This window comes from Rattus norvegicus, chromosome 1 (assembly GCF_036323735.1).
Source record: "Rattus norvegicus strain BN/NHsdMcwi chromosome 1, GRCr8, whole genome shotgun sequence".
Classification (NCBI taxonomy): Eukaryota; Metazoa; Chordata; class Mammalia; order Rodentia; family Muridae; genus Rattus; species Rattus norvegicus.
The window spans coordinates 193595326-193616132 of NC_086019.1; the positions used below are offsets into that span (position 1 = coordinate 193595326).

At 41.6% G+C, this 20807-nt stretch overlaps 1 protein-coding gene across 2 annotated transcripts in view; it reads left to right on the plus strand.

Moving 5' to 3' along the window:
• Positions 1 to 280: 280 nt before the first annotated feature.
• Positions 281 to 20807, plus strand: part of Wdr11 (WD repeat domain 11) — a 45544-nt gene continuing 25017 nt past the window's right edge. Inside the window, exons 1-11 of one of the 2 annotated variants that reach the window (XM_006230424.5) lie at positions 281 to 727; positions 1622 to 1733; positions 6338 to 6491; positions 7656 to 7829; positions 10381 to 10567; positions 12390 to 12555; positions 13002 to 13116; positions 13839 to 14034; positions 14254 to 14357; positions 17436 to 17612; positions 18461 to 18545. In XM_006230424.5, the coding sequence (XP_006230486.1) occupies positions 642 to 727; positions 1622 to 1733; positions 6338 to 6491; positions 7656 to 7829; positions 10381 to 10567; positions 12390 to 12555; positions 13002 to 13116; positions 13839 to 14034; positions 14254 to 14357; positions 17436 to 17612; positions 18461 to 18545 (1556 nt within the window). In that variant the 5' untranslated portion in view covers positions 281 to 641. The remainder of the gene's footprint in view (positions 728 to 1621; positions 1734 to 6337; positions 6492 to 7655; positions 7830 to 10380; positions 10568 to 12389; positions 12556 to 13001; positions 13117 to 13838; positions 14035 to 14253; positions 14358 to 17435; positions 17613 to 18460; positions 18546 to 20807) is intronic. The other variant, NM_001427807.1, reaches the window with a different exon arrangement.

Consider the following 20807-nt stretch of genomic DNA (forward strand, 5'->3'; position numbering starts at 1 on the left):
GGGGCCAGAAAAATAAGGAGGAAAAGACCTGGATCCAACAATTCCCTTCAACAGCATCTCCTACTCCAACCCGGGCACTCCTCCTAGTGATGTAAAACCTACCAGCGGGTCCTTAAAATCGAGTTTTTAATACATGATCCTTTGGGAGCTACTTATGCAAATCACAGTAGCCAGGATAGCTATCATACAGAAAAAAGGGAACAAACATTAGTGAGTAGACAGACACAGTGTCTTCATGTACATGTTCCTTATTTCTACAGCAAACAGTGGATGGCAGTGGCAGTTGCCCTAAATTAACAAATCAAAAGCAGAAAGGCAAACTAGGACTTTTATTGTTTTGTTTGCACGATTTTCAGCCATCTTTCTCCCACAAGGAAGAAAGCAGATGCGGCTGTAGCTGAACTGCTCTACCATGTGTAGCTTCAACCTGCACTCCCTGGGCTCGCTTGAGTCTCGGAACTTTGGAGAGGGAGGAACCTAGAAGTCCTAGATCCTGGAGAGAGGACGGACTCTTGGAAGGAGGAACCTGGGATCCCACGGAACCTGACTGTGGCGCGGACGCAGCTACCCGGACTTTGGAACGGAAGAGCTGCGCGTGTCGCTTCCTGCCTGGCGGTGGGGAGGGCCGGGGCGCCGCCGCGATGTTACCCTACACCGTGAACTTCAAAGTGTCAGCGCGCACCCTCACCGGGGCTCTCAACGCGCACAACAAGGCGGCGGTGGACTGGTGAGGGCAGTGCTTCCGGCAGCCGGTCTTGGGCGCACTTCGCGAGGGGACGGGGAAAGAACACGGGGCTTCCGGTTTCCCTCGCCGAGTCCGCGGCCAGCCTCCCACACCTCGCAGATTTTCTTTTAACTGAGACATTTTTTGTTGTCGTTTAAGTCGCAAATGCCCCAAGTGGGCAGTTCCTCCGTGCAGACACAGTTTCTGTCCTTTGTTCTTTCTCCGCATCTCATTCCTTTACTCTTCACCATTTCCTTTTCTCCAGCCTGCACTGGGGAGGGCTTCTCTCCATTCCCTGTCTCCTTATCTCTTTCTGGTTCCGACTTTTTCTCATTCATGCATACTCCTCTTTTTCACTGAGATCCATTCACCAATGCCCTAGACTCTGACCTGTCACCTGTTCCCACCTTTTTCTTTACTGGTTCCTGTGAAGCAGGGCCTCTCCACAGCCTGATCTCTTTCCAAAGTAAAAGAACACCCAAATTCTGGCACTAACCATGTGAAGCAAATTCTATGGCTGTTTTGGTGCTAGGAATATTGGTACGGAGGCTGAGCCCTCTTGTATTTACCTATTTATCTGGCTGAAAGGACTAAGACTAGTCACGTATCGTAGGCACATTGCGGATTCTCTGTTGTTATCAAAATAAATGTTATTGGACGCTGAATAAGACAACATGTGCATAAAAAAAGACAGCCCAGATGGGCTTGCACATCAGAGCTCTGCGTAGATAATCCTTCAGCTAGGGCTTTATGTAAATGGAACAATATCACAAGCCTTTCATTTTTAAATATTACTACGAATAATGGTACATATGATCTAGATTCGTTTATGATAGGCAAGAGGAAAGTTGAGTTACTTTGTTTTATATTTACATTTTAACACCGTTGTTTTGCCAGGGGCTGGCAAGGTTTAATTGCGTATGGATGCCATTCGCTTGTGGTAGTGATCGATTCCAATACTGCCCAAACTCTGCAAGTTCTAGAAAAACATAAAGCTGACATTGTTAAGGTAAGTTAAATTGTACATCAGTCCCATAACTCAAGTTTAATACATTATCAGGTTCTTATTAAGTCCTAATGAGTCTGATTCGTTTACATATAAATACAGTTATTTAGGGTTGCCCAGCATTTTCGTACCCATGCCGTAATGTCAGTCCAGAATGTGTTGTTAAGTGCTAGTTCTGGGGCACTTTGAAAAGGTGAGCAGAAAATATCAATTCTGTCATTTACCATATCAACCTCTCATCCAGTAGTTCTGACTACTGACTACCACGTGCTAAGAATATAAAGTTTAGTTGGGGATTTAGCTCAGTGGTAGAGCGCTTGCCTAGCAAGCGCAAGGCCCTGGGTTTGGTCCCCAGCTCTGAAAAAAGAAAAAGAAAAAAAAAAAAAAAGAATATAAAGTTTAACCGTCTTTGTGGGTGTGAGTCTCACCATGGTTTTGATTTGTGATTTCATGGTGGATAATCATGAAAATCTTTTCATAGACTTGTTCACTATTTTCATGTCTTCGTAAAAATCCTGTGATGGTTTGCTATGCTCAGGGAGTGGCACTATTGGAAGGCGTGGCCCTGAGAGTAGGTGTGTCACTGTGGGTGTGGGCTATAAGACTGTCTTAGCTGCCCAAGGTCAGCATTCTTCTAACAGCTTTCAGATGAAGATGTAGAACTCTCAGCTCTGCTTGCACGGTTCCTGCTTGGACACTGCCACGCTCCCACCTTGATAATAATGGACTGAGCCTCTAAACCTGTAAGCCAGCGCCAATTAAATGCTGTCCTTGTAAGAGTTGCCTTTGTCATGGTATCTGTTCACAACAATAAAACCCTAACTAAGAAAAATACCTACACTGATTCTTTGCCACTTTGAAATGTTGCCTTTTTACGATTAAATTGTGACCTTTAGCAGTGTATTTACATATGAGCCCCCTTATCAGATGCATGACCTACAGATATTTTCTCTTATAATTTGGTCTTCTTTTCATTTCTTTTGAGAGTGCCTTTTCAGAAACTAATGGTTTTAATTTTGATATAATCCATTTACTTGTGCTGTATCCAAGAAATCACTGACTTATACAACATCAATTTACAAGTTTATTTTTAGCTCTTTAGTTCAGTCCTTGATACATTTTAAGTTAATTTCTGTGTTTGATATGAGGTTGAGGGAAAATATAGGACATATTCACCAATGTCCTATGGTCTTAATAAACTCACTTATTAGAACTAGTAATTTTGGACTGGATACTTAGATGTAGATCTAATCATGACATCTGCTAAGGATAGCAGTTTAATTTGGTAATCTCTACTTGCTTAATTTTTTCTTTCCATATTGCATTGGCCGGGACCTCTAACTTCAGTGAGTCAGGATGCTAAGTGGTGCTTACACCTCCTTCCTGAGCTGAGGGGAAAGCGTCTAATCTGTCATCAGTAAGGTTTCAATTTGAGTTTTTCAGGGAGAGAAGTATTGTCACCCCTCCCCCTTCTCTTTCCTCTTTTATCTTTTCTGGAGTTTCATTAACGTGTAGATTTGGGCTTCAATTTAATAGTCTATTTCTTTTGCCTGAAGAAATTATTGTCAGCTCTTGAATTGAATATCTTGGTTAATTTTATCAGCTTTTCCTGGTCTGAGGAAATATTTTGCTTTTGTTTTTGTTTATTTTTTTATTTTGTTTTGTTTTAAATATTCTCAAAGGACATAAAGACATCTGGGTTGTTAGTTTAATTTTCCTGAAGTAATTTTAAAATACCACTTCATTATCTTCTAGCTCACATCACTGACGAGAAATTCTCAGGTTCTCTCCCTGAATTGTAGCTTCCTATGTTCTCCCCTCTTTTTAGTAGCCTGATGTGCGAGCATAGTTGGTTATCACATGTTTATAAGAATATTAGAATTTATGTAGAGAGACCTCAGTGCTGTACCTGCATACATACACACACACTTTTTCTTATTCAGAGTAACTATATTCCGTAATATCATTGCAGACATGGATTAGGGACTACTAAAACCTTGTTTTCTAAGCAGTTAGCTTCCTGTGAGCCTCTGGGCACATCGTATCACCTCAGCAGTACGTAGCCTGTGTGTTCCTGGTCCCACTTACACTGAGACTCAGCTGCGTCTCTGAGCAGAGCTGCTTCCCCCTTCTTTTCTGGTTAGGCACATTGCAGCCTCTTGCTTGTAGCCACAGTAAGGAGCAGTGTGCTAGGGGCCATTTTAAACAATAAGATAGCAGGAAAAGGCCAACACAAGGAAAAGCGTGGTGAAGCTGTGAGACCGACACTCATTTGCACTGTTGGGGCTAAGGAAGGGTTCCTGGTCTCACAGCTCCTTACGTTCATGCGTTGTCAGCTCTGGTTGGTCATCACTGTGTCCTTGTCTGCAAATGCCCTACAAGTATTGGCCTTGAGGTTATAAACACATGATAGCAGACAGGTGAGTTCACATGTGCAAACTACATACAATAAAAGTTACTAGACTTACCTGTGTGTAAGTCTATGCATAATACACATGGTGTTCAGATGTAAATGTACACGTGCATGCGCCCACACACACAGAAACACATATATACACACCTTTATTAAAAAGAGTTTTACCTGAGGAGTTTAAAGATCAGTAAAATTAGTACTCAGAAAACTTGTATTTCCACCTTCTCCATACATTCTATTGTAATTTGTTACATTTCTTTCCTACTTTGGCATTCATTATAGATGGTTGTTTCTAGGTGTGCACACACATGTGATGACCTATGTTTCTGTGTATTTGACGATTCTATGATGTTTACTAGGCCCACTCATCAACAGATTTGGAATCTACACTGTGGTTAGGGCATAGAAGTGCAAGCCCTCTGTGGTCTGTGCTGTGGACCGGTAGGTAGTAGTGAAAGAAGTGAAATATTTACATATCATGCAATGGCAGGATGTGCAGAGAGACAGAGGATGGTCCTGGGCATCAGGGAGGCGCCGGGGAATGCCCTGGCTATGGGGAGGACTGAGATGCATCTCTTAACTCTACTATTTAATGTTCAAGAATATAATCAGATTTACTTTACAGTTCTGGTGGGATTTTATTTTATTTTTTTTTTCGGAGCTGGGGACCGAACCCAGGGCCTTGCGTTTGCTAGGCAAGTGCTCTACCGCTGAGCTAAATCCCCAACCCCGGGATTTTATTTTTAATTTGTGTTTGTGATGCTGGGTAGAGTCCTGCACAAACTCAGCATGCACACTACTGCTAAAGCCACACAGAGCTGGAGTCCTTCTGCTTCAGCCTCCAGAGTATCAGGAATTATTAGTGTACCAACAGGTCAGCTCTCTACTTTAATATATTTGGCATGTTTATGTGTATTGTGTGTGCATATGTGTGTATTCACATTCATGTTTGCGTACATGTGTTATGGGGCTGTCTTAGTGGGGGTTCCTGTCGCTGTGAGGAGGAAAGGGCTTATTTCATCCCGTGGCTTGTAGTCGTCATGCAGGGAGGTCGGACAGGAACAAAAGGCAGTAGGCATGAGGCAGGACATGATGCAGAGGCTGTGGAAAAATACTGCCCATGGACTTGCTCCTTGTGGCTTACTCAGCCTGCTTTCTTACAGCACCCAAGACCAAGAGCCTAGGAGTAGCACCATCCACAGTGGGCCAGTCCTTACCACATAAATCATCAATCAAGAAAATGTACTACAGGCCAATCTGATAGGGGCATTCTCTCAGTTGAAGTTCCTTCTAAAATGACACAAGCTTGTGTCAGGGTGACATAAAACTAGTGAGCACAAGTACTGTGTGTGTGTGTGTGTGTGTGTGTGTGTGTGTGTGTGTGTGTGTGAAGCCCAGAGGTTGACACTGGATTATCTTAATGCATTTGCTGTCCATCTTATGTTTTGAAGTAGGGTCTCTTGCCAAGCCCAGAGGTCATTAATTTGAAAAGTCTAGCTATCCAGCTTGCCCCAAGAAAGTTCTCCCATCTAGAATTACAGGCAGGACATCATGCCTACCTGACATCGGGATCTCTGGTCCGGGATCCCTGGTTCTCATGAAACAAGCACTTTACTGAACCATTTTCTTCAGCTTTTTTTTTTTTACTTTTAATATGAATTTTAATTATAAAGCAAAAACTTTGATTTAGAGAAATTATTCTTCCTGAAAGGATACAGATAGAGGTTTGCAAGGTTGTTTATTTCCTTTTTCCCTCCAAAAGTACTTAGATCTATAATGTTTTTCCTTCTAATTAGGGTAATAGAATATAGAAAAATGTTCTTCTTAGCCATTAATGATTTTAAATGCTTTGCCAAAATTCAGTTTTAGGAAAACTAAGTTCCAAGATGGCTTGGGAATTTACCAAGGCATTTGAGAAATTCTGTTGTTTTCATACTCAAATATTTAGGCTCTCTCTCTCTCTCTCTCTCTCTCTCTCTCTCTCTCTCTTTTTACATTTTACAGGCATTGTGATTTTTTTAAAAAAATTAAATACAGTATTTAAAAATAAAAATCTAAGTTTCAAAATGAATGCTCGTTTCCTACTTAGTTAGACCAAGTTTCTTTAACCGTCTTCGTGGTTACCGTTCTGTGGGAATGATGCCCAGGGTCATTTGGTGCACGTGAGATTGATCCAATCTCTCCTCGTCACTAGGTCAAGTGGGCCAGGGAGAACTATCACCACAACATCGGGTCTCCATACTGCCTGCGCTTGGCTTCTGCTGATGTCAATGGGAAGATCATTGTTTGGGATGTAGCAGCGGGAGTAGCTCAGTGTGAGATCCAAGAGCATGTCAAGCCCATCCAAGGTGAGAGCCTCCCCACCCCCACCCCATGGAGCTTCTTCCTGCCTTTACCCCCAGATTGCTGCTCCTGTCTCTGCTCTCTTCCCTTGTGTTCTATTTTGTTACTTCCAGGATGACTCTTGAAGGTGTTTAGCCTAGCATTCTTTTCCTTCTCAGTACACTTTTAGACATTGTTGCCTTAAATGTTAACTGATTCTTGCTATAGTAAAACACTGATTTCAGTGTCAGCCTTAGCTACATTGTGGAGACTCTCGAGCTGACACAGTGTATGCGATCAGGTACAGTTGTCTGCAGTTGCAGTGAGATCGCTGTCAGCACTTAAGGTAAAGCAATGGAGATCAGCAAACGTGTATTCTCGTGTCCCTAAGAGTTACTTGTTTTTTTTTTTTTCTTTTAGTGCTATTCCTCTAAAATTAGTACAGCCTTCTTTAGACAAATGATTGAGAAGGTCTCTTGCTTGTCTGGGAAAAATATGCGTATGTGATAGGTATGGGGGAATGCAAGTAGGTGGATTTGGGTCATATGTATATATTAAGTATACGCCTGCAATGTGAGAACAGGGGACAGTCTCAGTCAGACCCTAGGTGCCTTCCACCTTCCGTTTGAGACAGCGCCTCTGATTGGCCTGGTACTTTATCACACAGGCTGGGCTAGCTGTACTGGCTGTTTGCATGGGCTCTGATGGTCTGAACTCCAGTCCCCATGAATGCAGGACAAATATCTTATCTACTGAGCCATCTCCCTAGCCCCGAATACTTTTTCAGTTGATGATTTTAAAAATATCTATTGAGTACTTAACTATGTACTAAGTACTAAACAATATTGTTGTTCTAAGATATTTATTGTTTTTGAAATATCATGAAAAGTTTCAGTGCTTTCCAGTAACCCCACAAGAGCATTAGTGAAGTATAGCATCTTGACCATCCCTAGGAAAGTCTCGGATCTGAGATTATAGTTTCAGGTCATGATCATAAGTAATATCTCAGGGTAAGTCAGATGTGAACCAAACAACTCGGCTTTATATAAAATTAGCCTGATAGTGCGTATATATCACATTTGGGGAGGTATTGGATTGTACACTCTGGCCATCTTGTCCTTGATACCTTTCAGACTTCTTGGAGTGATGTCATGGAGTGTGGCTTGCCCTCACCCTTCTGGTCTTTACAGATGTGCAGTGGCTGTGGAATCAGGATGCCTCCCGAGATTTACTGCTTGCTATCCACCCGCCAAATTACATCGTGCTTTGGAATGCAGACACTGGCACCAAACTCTGGAAGAAGAGCTATGCAGATAACATCCTTTCTTTTTCTTTTGACCCTTTTGATCCTTCACATTTAACTTGTAAGTAATAATTATTTGTAGAAAATCAGTTATAGGAGGTACTAAAAATAAAATTAGTGTTATACACACAAAGTACACACATTGTTTGTCCTCAACAACTTAAAAGTGAACACTGTGGAGGAGCACAGCACTTGTTCATATAGCTGCAGTTTCTAACCTGCATGCTGAATTGTAACCCCACACTGTTGCAGGTACTTTGATCGTCAGCCATTTATGGCAGCAAGCCATGCACACATTGAGGTCATGGCTTAATAAATAGTATTGTGCTAGCTTGGGACAGAGAGCTACTGTATTGTTCTAGTTCAGACTTAAGAAGACTTCATTTAAAGAATCAGGGATTTCATTTAACCTGTAGCCTGAGTTCTTGCTTTTAAAACTATCATTCTATTTAGTGCTATTTCATGTAAAAGAGAATTTTTTTTTTTTGCAGAAGTGGTTTTTTGCCAACATTTTGTGTTTTGTGGATCAAATGATGTAAGAATAAGGTTTGTTTTAGACAGATTTTTGTGAGTTTTATTATTTAGCAAATTCTCTTCATGCAGTGATTCAACAGATACTGCTTTAGCTAGTGTTACTATTCTGGGAGCCAAGATGGAGTTTCCCAACTTCGTGGAGTTCTTGTTTTAGTAAGAGGCAGTCAGACTGTAAACTAGGAACGAATGAATTTATAAGTTCTAGTGTTTTAAGAGAGGGCTGGAGGGATGACTGGGAAGTTAAGAAGATGTAGTGTTATAGTAGAGGACCCTAGCTCAGTTCCTGACACTCACGGCTCACAACCTCCTGTAAATCCAGCTTCTTAGGTTTCAGCAACTGCACTCATGTTGTACACACACACACACACACACACACAAATACACACACATGCACACACACTCACACACACGCACTCACACACACGCGCACACACTCTCACACACACTCACACACACGAACTCACACACACAAATACGCACACGCACGCACACTCACACACATGCACTCACACACATGCACACACACACACACACACACACACACACACACACACTCTCAAGTCTTTAAAAGGTGATCAATGATACTAAGGTAAAATCAGATGGGGGAGATGAAGGATGAGCATCAGGTTGTGTTAATGGTCAGAACAAACTTGATTTTAGTAATGATCAGAGGCTTGAGGGAGGCAGAGGACTGGCTGTCATTTATAGTGTTTTCCCTGGATTTGAATGTTTCAAAATTCTGATTTTATCTAGCTGTTTATTGAGAGAGACCGTGTGTGTGTGTGTGTGTGTGTGTGTGTGTGTGTGTGTGTGTGTGTGTGTGTGTGTGTGTGTTAAAAGAGAAGGAAGATTGGAAGTTTAAATGGAGAACATGGCTATAACAATGAAGCCGACACATCGTGTTCGGGCCTGTCTGTGTATTACTTGTACACGCTTACTGGTTTGCTGACAGATTCAGGGCTGTAGGACACAGTCAGAGAGGCTCGTTCATTATATTCAGTGGGTGACAGTGACATGAATGAAGGAAACCAGTGAGACTTTGGAGGATGAATTCTGGAACCTTCAGGGAGACAAGGATTAGGCTGAGTTTACTGTGTTACACTGCATCTCTGGATTGGGCTGCTGAGGTACTGTATTTGTGTGTATGTGCCGATTATGACTTTGAGAAAAGATCGCCAGTTTGGCCTCAAACCCATGACCCTATTCCTTAGACTGCTGGGATCTCACCTGCTTTCCGAGTGTCAGCTGCCCTACTGTTTTGTGTGTAAACTTGCACTTAATGTGCCAGGCTTGTCACAGCATTGCATGAATCCCTGTGCCTACAGCAGCTTCACTGATGTCAGGATCTTCACTGGTGCACTTCTCTGCCATCTGCCCAGTACTGGCCAGGGTGTGGGGTAGATGTTATTTAAGTCTTAAGAATGCATACGTTATGACATGAAATATGGTGCTGGGGTAGGTCTGTTTCATGGACGGGAAGCTCCATTGGTATTCTGCTTTATATCTGAGTGCTTATGTGTGTGCATGTGTGTGCATTTGTGTATGTATATAAAATTAGACATACAGGTACAAAGAATACTTTAATTTTAAGGTTCAGGCTGATGTTTGAGAAGAAAAAATACTTATTAGACTAAGTAGCTCAAAGTAGTCATAAAAGTTTAGTATCACTAAATCAGATATTTGAGCCTGGCTAATGGTGACACCCAGTTTCTTCCATGTGCTTTCCTATGTGGCTTGTACATTCTGAAGAATGCTTGGATTTTGAACGTATAGGATATAACGGGAGTGAATGTCTATGCATAGAATTTTCTCTGAAAGAACCAATCTTTGTTGCTATGCCAATCATCTCGCAATAGCTCTTAATATAGGGTACAGTTGAAAAGGTCAACGTGGAAGCTTCTGGTGAATTGTGGTGGACCCCCTGTTTCTGCCGGCTAGCACTACACTGTGTTAGGGAGATAGCATTGCCAGCTCGTACTGAAAGTCTCCTTGTCTCGCTTTCATGGGGTAGAGTGGAGCTGTGTGCTATGTAACTCAGCCAAGTTTTAATCAGAGTTCTTCTGCCTCCCTCTGTGTAGTACTCACCAGCGAGGGCATTGTTTTCATCTCGGACTTCTCTCCATCCAAGGCTCCCTCCGGCCCTGGGAAAAAAGTGTACATCTCCAGCCCACACTGCAGCCCAGCTCATAACAAGCTGGCCGCAGCCACAGGAGCCAAGAGGGCTCTTAATAAAGTAAAGGTTTTAGTCACGCAGGAGAAACCTAGGTGAGTACGCGGTAAGACTGACTGAGTACACAACTCTCCTCCCTCACTTCCGAAGGTGTTCATGTTATGAACTTTCTCTTTCAGCTCACCTTTTCTCCTTTACTGATTTTGAATTTAGTAAAGGAGGAGTCTTCTTTGTCCCCTCCCCTGCATCCAGTGACCTCGTCATTCCACTAGTGTTGGACTTCCTCGCTCATGTTGCAAATTGGAATTACCCCTTCCTAATTTAACTTGGGGAAATCTGGGATGATGTTAAAGTCATGGTCACTGAGCACATGAAGACTGGGGAGCACGGTTTTTCACTTTGATACACTTCCTCACGTGCCGTGTCCTCTCCGCAGTCAGCCAGAGCTGATGGCTTGTGTGCAAGCGAAGGCATTCACTGCCCAGCCTTGCTGATAGTTGGGATCTTTAGCATTGTTCAGGCTTTCCCATCCCAGTCTGTGTGTCAGGGTTCTAAAGTATTCATAGGCTTATTACGGAGGTAGACAGAGCAGACGCTGTGTCCATCCAGCACTTAGTGTAGTGCCACAAATGTCACACGCCTTCCCAAAGTGTGAGCTCTTACTGATGAACAAACTGCACCCGAGAAGAAATGTAATGAGCCATTTGTATGCGTTACAGATGGATTGCTGGGTTTGCTAGAACTACAGTTTTAGATATTTTTATAGCTTTACAAGTTTTCTTGGTATTTGTTTTAAAATAGTCTTTAATATGCTGATTATTCTGCTTAAACTGAATAATTAATTGACTTATATGTCAAAGACTTATATGTAAAAGATTGTGCTATAAATATACTTTGAATTTGTAGATAAATACTGTTTTTTTATATTATGCTGTAGTCTGGTTAAATTTACTGGTGAATTTATCTCAAGCCCTATGCTGAGATGGTTTAAGATTGCTTTTTAAATGGCTTAATAGAACTTTATATTTTTATGGACTCCTTGTCATAAGCAAATAATTACTCATTTAGAGACTGCATAGTTTTGTCCTGCTTGCTGTTGTCTGCCATGTGATGTTGAGCATAGGAGAACCTTAGGTGAACTGGACAGGATGCTTTCACATCCAACCGTCCACGCGGTCTCTGCAGTGCTGGGCATCTGTGCCTTTCTCACTGTGCAGAAGGAGAAATTGGGTCCCAATGTCCTCAGGCTCACAGCTTGGTTGGCAGTTAGGAGGTTAAAGCAATACAGATTCCTCTCTTTCTGCTCACCCACATTAACTCTGTTGTAAACTTCCAAAGCTTTCGATGTAGTTATGTCAGAATGTTGAGTGTTTAATAAAAGATACTGAAATGAGTCTTGAGACTCTTCAGCAGCTTAAAAAAAAATCGGGTTTTCTGTTATACTTGCATAGAAGAAAGTGGAAGAGAGTAAACTGTCTGAGTTTGTTTAAGGAGGCATTAAACTATGAGGACGGAGTAGAGGTGGTGGCTGCTCCAGGCCACATTGATGGCCCCGTCTTCCTGGTTTCCCTGATGCTTGTCACCCTGAATGCTTTATGTTCCAAGTCGGTAGCTCAGCGGTCTAGTACTTGCAATCGCAAAGGTAAAATAAAATAGTCTCGTGAGTGCCAGTATAGCCACCATGTCATCATAATCAGAAGGCTGTGCTGTTTATCTGCCACAAAGATTTACAAACACTGGTGTCTGCCCAGCCCATGCAATATTGTCATTATTTGGATTCATAACATAACAGAGGTCTGAGTTTTAGCTGCTAATCCATTTTGGTCATTTTAGGAAATAGTTGTTCATTCTTGACAGTTTTTGTGTGGTTGGGTCTTGATGCTGACATTGATGTGGTTCATTTTTTGTTTTTCTCAGTGCTGAATTTGTAGCTCTCAATGACTGCCTCCAGTTAGCCTATCTGCCTTCAAAAAGGAGTCACATGCTGTTGCTCTACCCTCGGGAGATTTTAATCCTTGACCTTGAAGTGAATCAAACAGTTGGCGTGATTGCAATTGAGCGAACAGGCGTTCCCTTTCTGCAGGTATCTACGTGGGTCAGCTACATGCCCCACAGTTACTGACTCTAGGCTTACCTAGAAACTGTCCTGACGCTAGGTAAGAGCCAAAAACGTGCTGTAATCTTGTAATCCCATCACTCAGGAGGCTGACACAGGAGGGTCACCATCAATTCAAGACCAGTCTGGCTACATAGTGAGTTCCAGGCCAGCCAGAGTTATCTAGGAAGGCTATTTAAAACATAGACACAAAAAACCCAAAACAATAATTTAACTTGTATAGGTGCTAAGGACAAGTTAATTTTAGGTTTGCAAATAGATTTTTTAAATATTCCCTTTGTTAAAGCTTAGAGAATATTCGTATATGTTTGTGTCTGCTATGTTGTCCATATCTTGTTTAAATGAGTTTGAGTTACATGGTATACATTTAATGCTGTGTTGGGTTTTAAAAGCCAACCTGTCTCTGTTCAAAGGTAATACCGTGCTCTCAGCGCGATGGCCTGTTTTGCCTACATGAAAATGGCTGCATAACCTTACGTGTCCGGAGGTCTTATAGCAGCATCTGCACCACTTCAAGTGATGAACCAGGTGGGAGCACATCACAGAGATGTTACTAGCACTTCTCTTCAAAGTGGTCTTATAAAGCATCCCATGGAATAGTGCTGATGACATCCTTGTCTTGAGAAAATGATAGAATGAAATTACACGTGTGACATAGGATAGTGCAAACACCCAGTACAGGAGAGATGGCACTTTGTCATTCCTTTTTGATATATGCACAGACCAAGTAGGTGTGACCTGTTGTGAATATGTCCTCTGCTGTGTTCCTTTAGCCTTGCACCCCTTGACTTTTGCGCTGTGGTAGCTTTCATTGTAAAGTGACAGAGGTCGGTTAGTCTCCAAGGCGACCGAGTGTTGTGTAGCTGTTTTGGGGAATACTTTATCACAAAAGATAATGCTTTTGTGAAATGGTGTACTACACATAGATGGAAGAAATTTTATAAAGCCTGGGTGTTGTCAGTCTTCTGCAAAGTGTAGTTTATAGGGCACTACTTACTGATGTTCTTCAAAGCATTCTACAAAGGTTTAAAGACAAGGTATCGTGAGCATAGAGTACACTTACACAGTTCTTACATGAAGTCTCTTTACAGTGTGAAGGAATTAGTAATAGTAAATCATGACTGTAGTTTGGGCAGTCTGTCTGCACTAGTGACAAAATGCTGTCCTTGCAGCTGAGGTCATTTCCACGAAACAGTGGTATTTTTTGCTGCACTTCCTCACTGTCATCTGAAAGACAGTTTCCCCTTAAGATCTAGATCCTGTTCAGGAGCTTACCTATGACCTGAGAAGCCAGTGTGATGCAATCAGGGTGACGAAAACTGTCCGTCCCTTCAGTATGGTGTGCTGTCCTGTTAATGAGAATGCAGCTGCCCTCATAGTAAGTGACGGCAGAGTCATGATATGGGAACTCAAGTCTGCTGTGTGCAGTCGAAATGCACGGAACAGGTGAGGGAATGCATGGGTCGTGGTTTGGGCTGGGGTTGCTGTTTTCTGTTTTAAAGGGCAGAGCACTAGATCACTAGGGGATTATGTTGCTTCACTTGTGGCCAAGATTAATATCTGCTGCTATAAAAGAATGCCATGGCCAGGAGTTGCTGCTTGAGTGCCTGGTGTGTAAAGCTGGCCTTACATATGTGTAACCATCTGCCCACTGTATTGTTGCAGTAGTTCTGCTGTGTCCCCTTTATACTCGCCCGTGTCCTTCTGTGGGATCCCTGGAGGAGTGCTGCAGAATAAACTCCCAGACCTCTCCCTAGATAATATGATTGGTAAGCTTGTTTCTCTCCTCTAACCTGCACGTTAGAGAGTCTTTTTGAAGTGCAAAATTAATAGAGTGACTGATTTAGCAATTACTACAAAGTCAAAGTTAATATTCGGGGAAACTAAAATGTGAAAAAATTTTTTTTCCTAAATCAACCGCTGGAGTCTAACATGTTTAAGCATGAGGATATCTGATGTGGCTTGGTTAGACCCTGCAGTTGTTGGATTTAGAAAATTACATCCTTGAAAGATTCTGATCTAAATAAAAGAGACTGCAAGAAAGGATCATGGGTGCCTAGGTTGAAAGGCTCTGCTTTACGGTCTCCCTCCTCAGGCCTGCGTGTTCCCTGACCTTGGCATTAATTCCCTTGGCATTAATTACTTGCCTCTTGTCTTTTTCTGTTACTTGTAATTCAAACTCCAGCTCAAGTGTTGTTTCTTGATCTAAGCTTCATTTAGGTGTTTTTTTTTAAATATATATAGTCTCTAATATAGTGACCCACAGTATAACTGTGGGTTTATCTCTCTTCTAGTAGGTCAGAAGTTCTACAGGAATAGGATAGTGATTCAGGTCCATATCCCCAGGGCTTATGCTCTGTAGATCTGCAGTCAAAATTCACTGAAGGAATAAGTTAGCTAAGCAATATTAGAAACAAGGAAACTTTTTGTGGGCATTTTCTCATTTGGAGATTCTTGCCTTCAACAGATATTTATAAATAAAACATCTAGTCATTGCATGATTGTGGAGCTAGGATATAAAAGAAAGAACAGTATCAAATGTTATGAAACTTGAAATTGTAAGCCTATAATACACCAAGGAATGTTAGCATATAATTCTTATAGGTTTATAAAGGATTTTCTGCATTGTTACCTTTCCATAACATAAATGAGAATGGGTATTATCTAGTGACTTGTTTTGTGTAAACCCCTGTAACATATTTCAAAGAATGTTACCCTACTGGTTCTAGTAATCAGCTGATAGTCTGTGTGCCTCTGTGTACTCACTGAGTGGCAAGTACACAATGAGTCTTACAGCCCCACAGCACAGTTAGTAAGCCTCCATTTCTGTAGAGAATAGGTCCCAGAGAGGTTGACAAACATGCCCTTAATCACACAGCAGTCGATGGGAGCTCATGCCAACTCTGTCTTCCTGGTCTCTGGTCCTGTGTTCTCCTGTTGCCTGGGAAAAGCCCTGACCTTGAAGACCTTGAAGACTTGCTTCATGATTCATCCAGTCGTAGTCTTTTGTTCAGTTATACCATCTTTAATTCTTTTTATTCCCTATGAGGGTGTTTAGACAAACTGACAAGTTTTGCAGAATTATTTGATCATTAGCAACTTCTCGAGTTTATTGATTTTTGTCTGTTGCTAGTATAAAATATAAAGAATTATGAATATGAATGAACAAAACTAATCAGCAGTGTGGAGCTTAGAGCCAGGCAAGCTTGTGTTATTCATGTGCCTGAGTTATACAATCGTGGTGTTTAAAACCAAAGATACAGACTGCCAAGAAGTTCGTGACAACAGAGTTTAAGTGTTTATTTTAAATGATGTATTTATCTTTATTTTTCATTTTATGAGCATTGGTGTTTTGCCTGTATGTATGTCTGTGTGAGGGCATCCAGTTCCCTGGAATGGACTTACAGACAGTTGGGAGTTACTATGTAGATGCTAGAAATTGAACCCAGAACCTCCGACCCATCTCTCCAGCCCACTTGAGAACATTTTAAGTAAAACTTTTAATTAAACTTTAAATTTGAAACTCACCATGTCCTTGGCCAAGATGGAAAATAACTCAGTGAGATATGGAGACTGGCTTAGGTTTACTGGGCTGCTGCTTAGTGGGGTCTAAGCTGCCCTACTGTGTGAATTGCCTCTTAGGGAAAATGCTGGAGACATGGGGCAGTTCCCAGGAGTCATCTATAAGCTAAACCTGCTGGTGTCCATAGTACATCTGTCAAACCTCCCTTTTCACAACATTCCACCAGTTGGTGTCAATTGTATGGCCAATCCCAAGGGGTTGTGTTAACTGGAATAAATTAGTGTTTGCTTTTCTTTAATCCCTCTAGACTTCAGAATGGTATTACTAAAATAAGTTGATAGCTTCAAAGGATTATACTCAGGCATTCTTAGTGATTGAATCTCACAGTGTTCATGTATGTCCTTTATTGTGTACTTTTGACAAATCCAGTGTATTTTTAGTGGAGTCTTGATTTTATTATAGTTATTTTACTTATATTTTCTTAGTTTAGAATCTTATTGGAATCATTGTTTAATTTGCATAAACAATGCATATGTAAATAATGCAACTTAATACTTAATTATCAAGCCTGTAATCCTAGAATTGTCAAATTTGTAAAATCGCAGAGGTGAGGGGCAAAAGGATCAGTTCAAGGTCATCCTAGGCCATATAGCAAATTCAAGGTCAGTCAGGCAGCAGTCTCAAAAAAAACAATATCTACGGTGTCGCTTTCTAGTTGCGTATATTTTTACTGATGTTTTTTTGTCATTGACATACTTAAATATAAAGTGGAGCATTTTGTAGCGTGATGATATATAAGGCTTCTTATTAGCAATCACGAATTCTTTGGATGTTTTTTATGCTTACTAATTTAATGTGTCTTACACAGTCACTCTGGCTGAAAAGTAGTTCTGCAAAAAGGTCTCGGTCTGTAGACAATGCTCTAAGCCAGTTCTTCTGCTCTCTTCCTGAAGCCTTTTCTCAGTGCTTTTCCCCCGGAGCTCCAGAAGACATGGGTAGCATGACCCTGGAGTCATCTGCTCTGGATCTAGTGAAGTAAATCCCTGAGTTGTTGCTGATGTGACCCTAAGGTCCATGGCGGCTCTCGAGCTGTTATGAGCCTGTATAGCCCTGTGGCTCTCAGCCTTCCTAGTGCTGCCCGCCAGCCTATAATACAGTGGCTCAAGTGGTGACCCCAACCGTAAAATTATTTTCCTTGCTACCTCATAGCTGTAATTTTGCTTCTGTTACGAATCATAATATAAATATCTTTGTTGAGCAGACTTAGATTTTTAAGTTCAGCAAAGTTTTTCGTTAATCCTTTATATTTTTTATTACATACCAGGGCAAAGTGCAATTGCTGGGGAAGAGCATCCCAAAGGCTCCATTCTGCAGGAAGTGCACCTCAAATTCCTGCTGACGGGACTGCTCTCAGGACTCCCCTCCCCTCAGTTTGCCATCCGGATGTGCCCACCACTGACCACAAAAAACATTAAGATGTATCAGCCACTCCTTGCTGTTGGTGAGTACTGGCCTATTCTTTTGTTAAACTCATTTTATAAAATACTTAGTTTCCTGATTTCTAGAAAGTCCTTTATTCTTTTTGGGGATGCTTTAAAAGAAGAAATGGATTGGGGAAATTATATAAATAATTTCCTTGAAATATTTTTCTATCCTGTTTCCTGTCTTAGTTTTAATGGCATGAGCCCATGTGCCTGAGATTATCTCTGTCAGCAAGTTTCTGAAATACCAGGACTGTCTGGGACAGAAGAGGCTTGATGCATAGCGCTGGCCGTGAGCATTGGTTAGGGCATTGGTAGCAGAAATGCTGATTAGCCAGGTTAGCATCAGTGACCCGGGGCCATGCTCTGTGCCTTGAGCGTGTTCTCCTCTGAGCTCTAACATTGAATTTTCTGTTACTTGTAGTAGGTTCAGTGTTGGGTGAGCAGCTCGCCTAAGACCTGAGCCAAAGTTTCTTCAGCTTCAGAAATCACATTTAATCGCATCATAATATATTGTCTTGTCATGATTAATTTAAAGGAGATGAAACATTATAGAGCACTCGGGCTAGTTGCTTTGATAATAAACATTCTGAGTTCCAGAAATACCAACTTTCACATGTAGAAAAGTTTAAATTATTATATTGGTTTATCTTTTAAAATCTTATGTCCATGAAGTTAGATAATATGTTCCTAAGGATACATGTCCATGAAGGCCCCATCCTGATAAGGATGGAAACATTTCCCTCCTTATTCACCTGTGTTTAAGTATATAATCAGAATCCTTCTGTAGAAGATAATTTTAACAAAGACTTTGATTGCATTTAGCTCCCTACTAAATTAGCATTCGTCTCTTCCATCATTTTGAAAGGTACAAGTAACGGTTCTGTCCTGGTGTACCACCTCACCAGTGGTCTGCTACACAAGGAGCTAAGCGTCCACTCGTGTGAAGTCAAGTGAGTATGGCTGTGACATGGAGATTACAAACACAGTGGCAGAAAACGCCGCTCACTGGGTCTCCTAGGCTTCTCTGCGTTGATGTTCTGTAGTGGTGTGTGGCGTGGTGACTTTGTTTGCATTTGAGTGACAAATGTGTATCTAGCTGAGGGTTCATTAGGAGTGGGCACTCATCTCTGCTTTGTGAATTTCTAATGCCAGGTTCTTTTCTCACTGGCAGTCACTGTCGCCAGGTTTATACAGTTTATTTCTCAATTTGATTAAGATCCGTCAGAACTGCTCATTTTTAACTGTTAGTTTGAATATCACCAGGAAAGACACAAACTGGGACACATTTATTTGATTCTGAGATGCGATGTGTGGTGAGGCTTAAGAGAGAAGGCCAGCGGAGGAGCAGAGAGCCACTGGCATTCGCTTTAGACACTCCACAGCCTTATTGTGCTGAATCAGAACTGTTTCCCCTTCGCCTGTGAGTTATGCATGATACAAGTTACATATATGTGCAGTGTGCCCAGTGCTTTAATGATCTAATGAAAACACAAAAAGCTTCTCCGTGTTGTACATTTCGTACTTAGTCTTGGGTACAGTGAAAGCCTTAGCGGACCTATTGAGTATACTTGAACGTAATGTTTTCTACACAGAGCAAGATTAACCTTTGAGTATTACAGCTGGTGATTATAATAAAAATGTCTTTTAAGACTACTGCCAGTGGCACAGCCCAGGTGACTTTTTAGCTGTCTTATGTTGTTCCTCCCCAGCTCTGCAAATACATTTACATAAATAGTAATGTCTTCAGGATATTGAGCTTGGGATCTTCGTACTGTATCTCTTGGCCTCAGGGCCTCAGCTGACTATCCTGACACTTCTTCCAGGGATCTCTGCTGCCACTGTTCTCTGTCTCCTCTTTCTCTTCCTTCCCTATGTTTCCTTTTACCCTTGTCTTTTGTGCATGGTTGTTCCTTTTATGGCTGACATCAACCAATCAGAATTGTGCACTGCCATCCAGCACTTGTTCTAAGACATTTATGCTCTTAGAGTCGGTGTGTCAGTCATTTCACTGACCCCACCACAACCCTGCAGAGTGGGTGCTGTCACCTTTCCCAGGGACAGACAAAGAAACCGAGTAATGCAAAGCCTGGGAAAAGGTGGATGGGATTCGCTCCTGGCCTCAGGCATCAGAGCCTGAGCTCTGTACTTGAGCTATGGTCTCCTGCCAAGAATGTCCAAGGTTGAACATGATAGCAATAAGTTAAATGTGGACTGATCAGGAGTATGACGAGCTTCCAGAAGATCCAGCCTGTTGTCTTTAGTTTCTGAATTCTGAACCTCAGTAACTGGTGTAGCCCAGGGTCAGGGTATGCATAATGGCGCATACAGTGGTTGTGGCCTGGTGGTCCTGAGACTGTTGAGTACTGTGAGGGATGTCCTGTTCCAGAGGAGCTGGGAGTGATCATATGCACACGGCCCACTTTTCATATAAACTTCCCTCTTTGTTGACATTTTGAAGGTAATTGACTTTATATTCAAAGATGTTACCCAAGAGGATGCTAAAATCCTGCTGTCCCTGTGTTTCAGTTAATGCATCTTAGAGTTACAATTAAAACCATTATGAAGATTTCACAGATGTGCTATAAAAAGTTCTAAACCAATTAGCAATAAACCTAATGTGTTCTTGATTTTTCACATGCAGATTAAGGCTAACTTTTAGATAGTTGTTTCCTGTACTTAAATCTTATGAAGGTAGACATGTTGCCAGGCACTGTGTAATGATGATAGTGTATGGGAGGGGTGTAGGAAACATGATGCTTCAATGTTTACAAAGGATGTTTCACAGACACTATTGAACATTTTCTGTAAAACTATAATTGGAAGCTTTGGTGCTTATAATCCAGTGGCAGATATAGGAATTATAAAGTGGAATGGTCGACTCTTTTAGAACATTTTGTCCAGTGGGTGGAGTTTAAAACAGTATCCTGGTACTATGAAGAACTTAGAAACAATGGTTTGTATAGGCATGGATTGCTTAGATTACATTGAATTACTTGTGGAAAATGAAATGGTCTCTCTTGTTTTCCTGGACATTTGCAGAACAATCATAGGATTTAAGTCTTGCAGAATTGTGTGCTCCCTACTTTCTTGAGAAGTAGCTTGTGTGTTATATGTTCTATAGATGCCTGGCATGCTCAGCCTGTGAGCCTGAAGCCATCTGATGATAAATTCTAAGATTACAGTTGTTCTGTGGCTAGGGATTCTAGCAAAAA